The sequence below is a fragment of the Passer montanus genome, unplaced genomic scaffold (assembly GCF_014805655.1).
Source record: "Passer montanus isolate IOZ18808 unplaced genomic scaffold, ASM1480565v1 scaffold11, whole genome shotgun sequence".
In the NCBI taxonomy this organism is placed as follows: Eukaryota; Metazoa; Chordata; class Aves; order Passeriformes; family Passeridae; genus Passer; species Passer montanus.
The window spans coordinates 1,734,318-1,747,373 of NW_024357613.1; the positions used below are offsets into that span (position 1 = coordinate 1,734,318).

A 13,056-nucleotide genomic window follows, 5' to 3' on the forward strand; every position below is an offset into this window, starting at 1 on the left:
AAAAAAAAAAGTTTTACCCCTCCTTTCTTTCAAAACGTCCACGTGAAATACACTACAGACGAAATATATTGGATTATTGGATTGTAACAGGAGGATGTAAGCACATAACTGCCTCCTTTAATTTCGTTTTACGTTAATAATATGAGCGGGCTGCGGGAGGTTGGACCGCTCTCCCGGGAGCCAGAGCCCCGCAGCGGCTGTGGCTGGCCCGGTCAGGGCCGCGGCCAAGGGAGCTCCCGGCTCCCGGCTCCCGGCTCCGGCGCGGAGCGGGGCCGTTGGGCGCGCCCGTTATTCCCGCCCTCCATTCCCGCCCGCCCATTCTCCTCGGGCGGGCGGGGCGCCGGGGGCGGGCTGGGGACAGACGGGTCGGGACGGGACGGGACGGGACAGTGCCTCTTCCCCGCACCGCCGGGACAGCGACGCCGAGGCTCCCGGCTTGCGGCCGCCCCGCCATGGCTCTCAGCTCCGAGCGGCTCTTCGACTCGCTGGGACATTTCGGCAGGTACTGGGGGTGCCCCGCAGGCGGCTGTCACAGCCGGACATCCCCGCGCTGGCCGGGTGTCACTGCTGCCCCGGGGGCAGGCGGCTCCGTGCGCTCACCCGGACACAGCGACACACGCCCGGGGACTGTCACACGCAAATGACACACGGCACCGCGCTGGGTGAACTCGCACGGAACTGACAGCGACAGGCACTGCTGCTTGTATGTGCAGTTTCCCAGGCGTGTGCAGCACATCCCGCGTGTGCCCGGCTCGCACGGCAGCGATCCCGCATGGCCTCGGGAGCTGCCGGCACCACGTGCGGCCGCCCGGCCGGGGCCGTGCGCTCTTAGAGGCGTAAAACTCACCCATTTCTTGCACTTGTGAGCACACAGACACACGGACAGACACACAGACACGAGGACAGACACACAGACACAGCCCCAGGGTCTGGAAGAGCCTGCACACTTCAGGGGTGACAGAGGGCACAAGCAGTGTGCAGGGGAGCACTGTGTGACGCTCAGGCTGTTTCTGCTTAGGGACACAGGGTTGGTGAGTGCAAGAGATGATGTGTTTTTTATTGGGGCTGGGTTTGTTGTTACAGGCACATGGAGTATGTGCATTCATCCTTATCAGCGAGGGTTTTACCTGTACGGTAAATGATGTGTGCCTGGTGGCGAGTTTCCTTTGATGTGCCTTGTGGCTGTGGGGCGTGTGTGTGTACAGAGGTCTGTGCTGGATGGATACAAACACAGACATGGCATGTGTGTGTCTGTGCTTCTGTAGCTCTGGGTGCAGGGCTGGTGACTGAGACTGCTTATAGCACGTAACGGAGAAGAAATGTTCAGCAAGGAAATGAAGTTTTAGAGGATGTGAATATTAATGGATGCACATCCTCACAGTGCACATCCTCCATGATCATCATGGGGTTTGCAGGCACAGGCTCCTCGGAGCAGATGGCTGGAATAGACCCACATGTCACAATTTGGCTGCGACTTCAAGCTGTTGAATTGCAGTGTTGTGCTTTCTAACTCAGTGACCAGTGAGCCAGCCTAACCCACAATGTTGGTCTTCTCTCAGGGGCAGGCAGGAGCAGCATTTTGGACAAAGCCTGGGAGCTCCTTGTAATGCTTGAAGTGCCTGAAGTGCAGCAGCTCTTAATATCATGTGCAAGCAGTAGTGGTGGGTATCAATAGCCTCCTGAGATGGTTAGGATGGAAAGACATTTTCTTGCTTAAGTGGCACCTGTGCTTAAATTAGATATTTGACTAGGTTGTGACTTACAGGCATGTGTATCTGAACAAATCTCATTTGTTATCAATTCTGGGTCAGCAACAAAGATACCTTTTTCTTTGTGAACTAGGAGAGAAATCCTAGCAATCAGTTGATTTTGCTGCTTCTGTTGTTTTTCTATTTTGTGCTCTTTGTGGAAAGCAGGCACTTGACACTGAATACTGAAATAATACAAAAGTACTTATTTTTAATTACTGGAGTAGTTTTCCTACTTGAGAGCATTTATCAACACTTTAGATAAAGTTTTCAAGATTACTCCTTGCAATTAAAAGGAGACCAAATCTACAGCAATACCCTGACATCTAGGAACCAGACTATTTGAGATGCAGTTCAATGACAGCTGCTTTAAGTTTAGGAGCTTTGAGATGAGATACAGGCTACCAAAATTTACATAGTCCTGTTAGACCATAAATCTGAGATTTCAAAGGCCACAGTAGTGGTATAGTATAACAGTAAGTATAATAGCAGTTTATGGTGGGTGGAGCTATTTAAAAATATTGTACTTGTACTACTTGTATTGCATTATACTACCCTTGATACTGGTAGATAAATGATCCTATTTCATATGAAAAGTTGTTCATAACTGTAACCATTGAGTTTCTTCTGCTCAGTTTGCAGCATCCTGGCACCAAGAGATAATCAGTGGTTCATTTCTTCAGTTCAGGCAATTCCCATAAGGCCCATATATCCTATGCACTATATATAGATTCTGTAGATTTGACACAGTCAGATTCTGAGCAATCCCAGCATGACTGTTAGTACTTTGAGACTGTTTTGATTTTCTTAAAATCGGACAGATGCAGTAGAGAATGAGCAGCTGTTCATACATATATAAATACAGGGATAATGTGCATGCATTTTATGTACATGTAATATATAATACATAGCTATATAAAAGCTATTAATATACAGACAATATATTATTTATTAATATACAGATAATCTATAAGTTATTAATATAAAGATCATATATATACCTTTCCCATTGATTAGGATTGTGAATTTTACAGAATTGACATTCACACGGATGCTGACAATATTTTGCTTTCCATTTGGGCTCTCTTTCACAGTCCTCAGTGATGCCATTGTTCTTAACAGGTCTTAAGACATGCATGAACAGCCATAAAAATGTAATGGCTCCTGTAGCCTTTCCTATTAAAGGAAGACTTTATGCCTCTGTTTGAATTTGGGCATGGGTAGCATCTGTGGCCCATAAATACAAGAAGGTTGTTTTAAACATTGTTCTTGACTCTGTGGAGCATGAGATCAGTGATCACTATTGCAGAGATTGGGTGACAGACAAATAGTGCTTGCCTGACTCGGATGGCCTCATCGCTAGAGGGTTGCCAAGCCTTCAAGGGTTGCCAAGCCTCCCGATGTACCTGCAGTGAATCTGCTGCGTGGCAGATCCTGCTAGACTGCACCTACGGGCTCTCCCTCTCAGCCCCTCTCTGCCCACCCCCTCCAAGTCCAAAAACCCTGCGCCCTTCTGCCACGCAGCAGATCCTGCCAGACTGCACCTGTGGGCTCTCCCTCTCTGCCCACCCCCTCCAAGTCCAAAAACCCTCTCAGGAGCCCATCAGGTAAAATCAGGTGCAGTCAGACACTGGCTGTGCCTGGCAGCCCGTGCTGGGAAAGGGGAGACGTGACCAGTGGTAGGTGAGCCTTAGGAGATGCTCACACTGCCTACATGGCTGATTCCCAGGGAAACTAAAGGACTTTTAATAACTTCAGTGCCTTTAATCTACCAGCAGGACACAAAACATGCATGAGTGTTTCTCCCTTGCTGGTGAGAAACAGGCTGTGTGTTCTGTGCTCTCGTGTGCACCATGGCAGTGTGCTGAGTGGAGACATGATCTAATCAGGAATGAGTGTCTGGAGGAGAGCTGGGGAGGTGCCCCTTCTGGTAAGTGTGGATGAGCGTAAGGATTTGATTTCCCAGCTGGAACGTCTGGTAGCTCTGAGATGCAGCTTACACGGTATGCAGCGTTTTCCTTGTGATTAACAGTTTTCAAATCTTGGCTTATACTTTAGCTAAAAGCAGGTGGTGAAAATTGAGAGAGAGGAAGACTGGGTGTCACTGTCACTATTTCCAGATTTTGTAGTGAAGTATTTCCCGAATCTTTTAAAAGATTGCCTTTTCTTCTGAAATATTCTGTCTTTTACAAAGCTGAGTATGTTACCTAGATTTTCAAATGTTGGTTTTATAAAGAATACATTTTACTACCCGCTAGACTATCAAATAAATTAAAAATTACTGCTGTTTGTCTCTACTGAGATATTTATGTATTTATTCAGGTTTTGACATCTTTGCACTGTTGTCTTCTGTGAACTTTTTGCCTGGTCAGTGGAGTTGCTACTGTTTGGACTTTAGAAGCAAGCAAACCAAAGATTAGCAGTGGCTGTTGTGAGGAGGAGGGAAGCAGGACAAGCTGCCTGTTTGGATAGAACCCGTTCCAGCCAAACACGGGATTTAGTAGACATTAATACACTTACCAACAGTTTTGACATCTCTTTATTACCCTGGAACTTTTCTAGTGTTTATAAATATATGAGAGAGTCTGCTTAGCTAAAAACTTGCTTGAATTTTGTAGAAATTCTTTGTATTGGACTTCTGCTGACTGCTGGTCAGTGCCATGGTAGCAATATTTGAGTGGCTGGTGCTAACAACTGTTTCTCCTCTCCCTACTTTGCAGAGCTTTGGTTCACTTCTAAAGCTCTACACCAAACAGTCTGTCTTCTTTTCACATCTTGGAACTTTTCCAGGCCCCTCTTTTCATGCTGTTGCCCTTATCCTCTCTCTTGTTTCACAGCTCACAGCCCTTGTGATCAGATTACATCTGCAAATTGCGCTGTGTACATTTTACTTCCAGAAATTCTTGGTTTGTATCAATTAACAAGGAGTCCCAAGTATCTCAAAGATCGTGATCACTGCTTCTTTTCACAAAAATTATAAGAGAACACTTTCAAGCAATGATTTTTCACACTCACATGATTTACAGATACCTTAAAGGTTCTTTCCCAGCAAAAATATATTTTTCAAGCGGAGAAGTGTGCTTGTTAGATATGGAAAGCAATTTGTTTTCCTTTTTCAAGTTTGTATGGAGAAGCAGGTCGTTGTATTCATATTCAGGATTTGAACAGTCAAGTTTTAATTTAAAAAGTGCAAGCATTACAAGATTTTTCTCAAATGCTGATATATTTAGTACTTAGTGCATTCTACACAAAATTAGTATTTTTAAACAATATAATGTGGACTTCTGCTTAACCTTTGAGTAGTTTGCTGAAGATGAACAAAGTGCTGTGTTTTAGAGATTGTTTTTAAAAAAAAATCCTTTTCCCCCCCATTGCTACCTTATACAGTGGAAAAGTTTATTGCAACATATCTGTCATACTGTTTTCAAAATGTACCAGTGGACAGCTGTCAGACAGAAGAATCTCATGTCTAAGTCCTCCTTTGGCTCCCAGTCAGGGGTGGTGTTTGACAGAAATGTTTGATAAGCATTCTTACAACTTTGCTATATTCTAACATCTGAGTCAGCCTGTGCTCATTTCAGATGTTCATAGGATGAAACAGGGGGACTTGACAGCATTTCTTTTTTTTCCCTTTTTTTTGGTGGGGGGAGGGTGGGGGGATATTTTGCAAATAGTGCTTAACCTTGTTGGTTGAAAGGCATGGTAATAGCTTTGGAGAGCCGAGACAGCCCATGTGTTTTCAGAGAGCAAACTCCAGCAGCCCAAACAAAGGCCTTATTATCTATGCCTGACTAGGCAAAAGTGGAAATGTTCTCAAGACTCAGAACCAAAGCTGGATACTGGCAAGTGCTCCAGGATACTGGTGGCAATGTACCAGCAGCATGGTCTGCAGGAGGTTCTAACAGCATTTGCAGGGATCTGGGGGCAGTCTAAAAGCAGGATCTGCACAGACAAAAGTGTTCTGCCACAGAACATGCTGGCATCCTCACCCTGGAGGTGCTTGCCTACTTCTGGCTTGAAAAAGTGGATTACAGTAAGAGAAGCAGATTAAAAAGCAGATTGCCATAATAGAAAGATGACTAAATCAAAAGCAGGATGAAATTGCACCTGTGCTATCCATTTCTTCTCTAAGGCTAGAACCTGCAGTGTGAGCAACCCTGAAACCTAAAGCTGGTAAATCAATTATGATTTGCCAACCAGACGGCTGAGATGCACCTCTGAAATGTTGCCAGCACCCCAGGGTGGCTTCTAAACTGAGTTGTAAAATAGACACAGTTATGGCAGCATAAGGCAGTTATCACACATGTCAAGGAGCTGATGATCAGCTCTTTCATCCTGAAATATTGTGGTGTGAATTAATATGAAATATGTAAGGCACTGGACAGTGTGTTCCCTGTAATACAATGCCTAGGACAGGGATACCATTCCTAGAAAAGCTGTTTCAGTAATTTTCTTATAATAGTAATGATTTTCAGCAATACTAAGGTATCTCTAAGTTGGAAGGAAATTTTTATTAAAGGCCTTACTCATGGAAAGTTTGAATTTATTGCAGGAAGTAAAGTCATACAAGCAGAAAACGCCTTTAAATTTAGGGAATTTTTGGGAAGCCCCAGGAGCCTTTAGTACATTCTGTTACAATTTCTGTGCCACCATTTTGCTATACACAACAAGGACCATACTGAGATACATACACTGCTGACATTTTATTTAAGATAACTCGAGGCACAAAACTCTAGCAGCTGAACAAGAACATGAGATCCTCAACTTCTCAGAAATATGGAAAAAATAGCAAGCCAGAGAAGATACCAGCTGAGGTAGCTATATCTTGTTTACAATTGCAAGACTGGAAAAAGTGTGATGAAAAATTGTAGAAGACAGAGATTTACAAGTCCTAATAATGGTGGTTGATCTGTCAAATTGTCCGTACACTTGGAGATAAATCTTAGCTGTCTTGGGAAAATACTGAAACTGCTTAGAGAGCTAATGTATACCTTGATATGGTACACTGATTGTAGGGCTCACCTCATGCAGAGCAGATGATCTTTGAAAATCACAGATGGTGAAAATATGATTTGAGAAATCTAGAGGCACCATCAATTGCATCATATACTGAACCCTTTCCTCAAGAAAATGGTGGTACTCAGTGGTGCTGAGGCAAGAATACAGGACAAGCCCTGAAGGATAGATGGAAAAGGCCAATAAGGGAGCAAGAAGTAAAAAAGAAGTGCTGAAAAGGTGCTTCAAAGAACTGGGAATAATTTGCTGTTCTGTAAAGAGCAACCAGCACCACACTTTGGATGGAGTTCAGTGCCATTTAAAGGTGTTATATCCACGATGGCCTGAACTTTTCCAGCTGTATTGTGACTTCATTCTGCTCTCTAAGTTGGGAAAGAGATATGGAAGCATCTAAGTTCCTAGCTGATGCATCTGTAAAAGTCTGTTCTAGCTGTGTGGGGAATCAGCTGTCCAAATCCAAGCACTGGGGAGCTCACCTTAGGATTGTTACACGCCTGTAGTGTAAACTTCAGACATCTGTAAAGTCATCTTGTCCAGAGGGAGAATTGGACTGTCAAGGGCATGACCCATCTCTCTTGTTTTCACTACATGGTTTAGGACAAGGTAAATCCTGGTCTGTGTGTGGCTCCCCACCAAGTGGAGAGGAGATCTAGAGAAATAGTGTAGATGTGTATGGATTGCATATTATATACATTATATTGCATCTAAGAGAACTGTAGGCATGGTAAAATTATACTGATGATATCCAATTTAATTTAAATAATTGATATTTAGGTATCATATACCAGAACAAATTGTTGTTTGATTTTTTTTCCTGTGTCTTTAGAACTGGTGTATGTCAGCAGAGCTGGGAATACCGTAAGGTTGCTACAGCTCCACCTTTCTGAGATAGATAATACATGTTAGTGCCAGGTTCAGAGAAACTGGAACCTCATCTCATGTACACCTGTAGTTTAGGCTCCTTGAAGGACTGTCATCCTTTGTGGATCAGCGTAGCCAACCTTGGTTCTGTCTCACTCACTGAGAACAGAGGGGGCAGCTAGTACAAAAGTAGATTTATGTAGAAGAATCCTGGTAGGTCTGAGCACAATTCGGCTTCTATATTTTTGTGGAGAACAGGACCTATAAAATGCTTGTAAATACTAATGTGCAGTTAGAATATAGGATTATTCCAGACCATTCCCTTGGATGAGATACCATAAGGAAAAGACTCAACCTGACATACTGTGGAAGCAAGGAATGGTTGTGCATTTGCAGTGAAGAGGAACAGTTTGGAGGGAAGATGGGGCATGAACCTGCAAAAGAAGCTGAAAATCCTCTTGCTATCCATAGCCATCTTTTCTGTGGGTTTAGAAATAACTCACCTTGCCTTGGGGTGGATGTGCTGACAGGGCTACTAACCTGAGCCCTCCCAAGAGCTCCCAAAGGATTGGTGGGTCATCAGCCCAGACTCCTGAAGAGAGAGGAAGAAAGGAGATAGATTTTATTCCTCTTCCTGTCCAAACTGGGTTTTAACAAAGCCTGTAGAAGACTTTGTTAAAGATTCAAGCCACTGTATTATACAGGGGGAGAAAAGCTGTCGGTGTGGAGGCTGTTTTATTTCTCATGTAGTACATAGCCACTAAATATGGATGTACTTAATTCCAGGAGCTAAAGCATGTTTAGCAGAAGAAAATAATTTGACCATACCAGACTCTGCATTAAATTGAATCTCTTTTCTTTAAGCTGTAGAGACATAGAATTGAAAATGTAGGATTCCGTTGCAACTGGCAGTATTCTCTTCAACAGAAAAGAATCTGTGGCTGACACTGAATTGCCTTTTTTGAACTGATGCCTTGATTTCCATGTTGACTTTGTCCCAGATTTTAGAAGACAGAGTTATCTGACACTTAATTCCCTTAATGTAACATGTTGTTAAGTGGTATTTTTTTAAAATGAAATATTAAAAAAAAGCTAATAAAGCAAAGGTATCTACTTCTGTTTTTCTGTTTTGCTTTTGATGAAGAGTCACCATGGTGAATGTCAAAATTAACAAAGAACATTGTAGGAGTTGCAAATGGAGCCAGGGAGAGTAAAATGACACATTATGTAATATTAACTGCTTTATGTAGCCCATAGAAATAGACTAAATTACCTTAACCATATTCAAGGCTGCGAAAATAAAGCTATGGATAAAATCACTGCTTATATTAAGGAAGATTTACAGAATAGAGCAACCCAAAATTCCATGACATTTCTCTTAAGTATTCATAGAAATAATTTAAACATACTTTGATCCATGGAGCTCATATTCCATATTATTTCTAACTGAAAACTCAGAAGATACTCGTAGGTACAGGAACAGCTACAAACATCCCTAGGAAAGTGAAGTCCAGTGTTCTTAAATTAATTACACAGACTCCTCACTTGTTTTACATTTTTCCATGAGAACTTCCAAAAACCTGTAAGAATGAGTAACTTTACAATCATTTTCCAGGCAGGAAGGAATTAAATTTCAAATATAGAAATTTTAAACTTTGGGTAGCATGCTTAACAATGTGTGGCAGGATATGAAGAGCATTTATGCAGAATTTTTACTGAAAATGAACTGTCTGTATCCAGGTCTTCTTAGGTGTGGACTATAAATAGGAAACAACAGCAACAAAAAATAGTTATTAAAAGGCATAATATAACTATGAGAACTGTAAGACTTAATTACTTTGTGAATTAATCTTTAAAAAATAGATTGCTCATTGCTTCAGAATAGGCAGATTTCACCACTCTGAAGTAGATATTCAATTAATGTGTTTGTACTGTCAGCTGCAACAGATGCAAGGTTTTGCAGAAGAAATATGTAAATAGAATAACAGGGGAGTAAGAACGTAATTAATATAACAACCAGTTAGTTTTATTTCAGGATTATGGACAGAAAAAAAAAATTAAAATAAATATAAGCTAGTTTGAGCAAAGTTAGTCCATTGTGTCAGCAATGTGACCAGCAGAAAACATCCTATTTCCTAAATGGGAAAGGAAGAATGAAATATAACTTCTATACATGAAGTACTGCCTATGTCTATAGTTAGATGGAACCTCAATAAAAACAGTGTCTCAATTCTATGAGACACTTCACAGATTATGATGTGAAATGATTTGCTTATGTAAGCTGATGGAAACAGTACAGTGTGGAAGGGAATGAAATACCTAATTTGGATTTGTCCAGAGACAGAGGCTGACCAAAAGAAAACAGTGTTACCAGAGAAACTGGAATTGAGTTTTCCCTGTGACAGTAATGCTAGTGATACATCATGCAGAGTACATACTAATTTTCTAAAAGGTAGATGTTTATAGAAATGCCATTCCTGGAATAGAAACTTCCAAGTATAGAGCCTGAAGTGTTGCTACTGTTCAAGTGTAACCACTCTGCTGTGTGTAACACTAGTGGAAATGATCCCAAAACAAAGCTACATCACTTACAAACTGCATGGTCATGCTCTTTCGTCATTAAATTACCTGGTACATGTCCTTAAGGGACAAGTGGGTAACTGGAATAAAAAAACACTGCCTCTGGTGTTGGAATTGCTGTTGCCCCCAGTGATGTGCTCCCCCTTAACCAGAGGTTGCTTTCCCAGGAAAGTCAAGTGGAATGTTTATGTGTACCTTGGTTGCTTGAGTGCAAATCCAGAGCCTGTGTGTCCTTCCCAGTTCCACTGCCATTGGAATCAGAAGGTTTGCATTGGGCTGGATGGCTGAGCCATGATCACACCACCTTCCTGTCCCCCCCTGGGGGCAGCCACCCTTGGCAGGGGCAGCAGGAACCCCAGGGCACCTCTAGCAGCAGCTCCCTTTCAGCTGTGCCTGGCTCTCCATGGGTGCTGCTCAACTGCTGAAACCAGCAATATTTATTGTTCTGTCACAGGTGATGACAGCAACCTTATGTGCCTGATTTAAAGAGTCAAAAAGGAAGAGCTGTAGAACTGTTCTATTAAGTTTCAAAAAAAAAAAAAATTTAAGCATGGCCCTTAATTCTGTAGCACTGTTTCTTTATTTTCTTGCTGATCTGACTTCTTTCATCTAAGCTGTCATACCAAATGCAGGGCAGTGAGCAGCCAATGTATTTTTCTTCTTGACTCTGGTGAACAAATGCTGAACTTGTCTTAATCAAAGGCAAAGTTTAATGGTATAGAAGTGAATTCTCGAGATAATCAGTTTTAAATGTAAGAATGATTTGGTGTCTGATGTTTGGTGACTGCACGTTGATCTACACATTGTTGTCAGTGATGATAATATTTAATTCCTGAGGTCTTCCTGATCTCCACAGTTTCTTTTATTCCTGTTTCATCTGTGCTGCTGGTAGGTTTAAACTGGACATCAAACACAGCCTCTTCTGCCTCTGAAAACAAATTTTGACAATACCCATGTGGGCTGAGACTCTCAGCATAGCTCAAACTGACCTTAGGAGGAGAGGAAGTTTTTTCTTGACACCATAAGTCAAATAAGGCTGTGCATGTTGTATATTTAAGGCTGCTTCCAAATCTGTATCTCTGCACCATAGCAAAAATACTCTTGAGTCACATTCAGTTGCTTTCCTCTCAAAAGATAAATGTGGAAGTGCATCATCGCTTTTTGGTTTAGAGTGGAAAGAATGTTGAATGGCTTTTTTCACATGAAAAAAACAAACAAACAAACAAAAGCCAATCAACCCAGGATGGAACACAGAGGTTAAAGTGTTTACTGAACACAAATTCTTTCAGAAATAGTAGATATCTGGGCATTTCTTTCCACTGAATCCATCCTGTTGAGTGTACACTGCACAACAAAAATGTACTGTGTTTTCTGACTTAAGCAACTTACAAATGAGGTAGTTGACAAGACAAGCAGTAAAAATAGTTCTTGTAAAGCCTGTGGAATAGTACAAATATTTTGCTAATCACAGAACAGTTTTGTGAGTCTATTCTACACCAAAATGATTTAAAATGTTTATGTTAGATTTTGATGAGTATCTGGTAGTTTCCCCTCTTCTATTTTTGATGGACAGACAAGGAAATCAGAATCGTATTTTATTTAACATAAAATTAGTGTCCAACAGCAAGTCTTGTCCCTGCTACACACTGCAATAACTGACAATGCTAAAAGTACTCTGAGGCTGGGGATTTATTCTCTAACATATATGTGGCAATGTGCACTTCCAAGTATTTTTTGTGTGTGAGATGGAAACTTTCCAGATAGACTGGTGTGGATAATTTGCATGGATGTAATATAAATTAGACTGAACAACTAGTCTAGCTTATTAGTTTTGTGTTTCATTTTTTAAAATTTAGTATCTATTTTGACCTTTTAATTCAAGTCAGACCAGTTTTTGCCAGACAAAGTTCAGAGATGGTCCACAAAAGAAATACCACCACAGCTGAGGCTAGAGTGCACTGTGTCTCAAGGGGGGAATAAACAGTGGCAAAAGAGAAGGGAGGAAATATCTCACAGTGCCATGAGACTACAGCCAGAGCAACAGTGGTCTGAGATCTAGCTCATTGTCTTTATGGAACAGTATTTCTCATATTCAGGTACTGACATGATATTACCAGTTGCTTTTCTTCCTGATCTTTGAACTTGTGCAGAGGAAACAGAAAACCCAAACATGTTTTTTTACTATAAGCTGCAAAGTGAAAAAAAAAAGACTGTGGAGCAATATCACAAATATTTTAAGAGGGACTGGAACGTTTTCATGTTGTGTCTTGCTTTTGTGAAGACAATTTTAGGCTCATTTGACTTCTGGCATTCATTAAGCATCTCTATACTGGAGCAGTAACCTATAAAGTCTTCTTGACTTCTATATTTGACACTCCTGGCAAGAGTGACAAAATGTACTTGCCAAATAATTATCTCCCATGGCAAGTCACTGAAGAGATGGAAAAACACTGAGAGAAATTATCATACCTTTTAGGACAGTCATCATGTTCACAGAACTTTTTTTTAAATGGCAAAAAGTGGGGTTTTTAAAAAGGAAAACATATCTGTGAAATACGTTAGACTGTTTATAACAATAGATGTTCTATAATCTTTTGTGTGTATGTTAAGATGACTGGTATCTAAAATTCTCTTGCCAAAATCTGCCATTTCTGAGATCAGTCCTGGAAAATAAATCACAGAATTTGCTTTCTTTTGGTGAATTTCAGTAGTGTTTTTTTACTCCTGCAATGTTATTTTCTTACCATTTTGATGCATGAACGACAGTACTTCTTTACTCAGGGAAATTTAACTTTAAACATTGAGTTTGGTGTGGTTAATAAAGGGATTATAATATGTATTTGTCTGCAAC

At 41.3% G+C, this 13,056-nt stretch overlaps 1 protein-coding gene across 1 annotated transcript in view; it reads left to right on the forward strand.

Moving 5' to 3' along the window:
* The first annotated feature begins 360 nt into the window (after positions 1-360).
* SLC22A16 (solute carrier family 22 member 16) overlaps positions 361-13,056 on the forward strand; it is a 33,730-nt gene continuing 21,034 nt past the window's right edge. Inside the window, exon 1 of the mRNA XM_039725054.1 lies at positions 361-502. Coding sequence (XP_039580988.1) covers positions 453-502 — 50 coding nt within the window. The 5' untranslated portion in view covers positions 361-452. The remainder of the gene's footprint in view (positions 503-13,056) is intronic.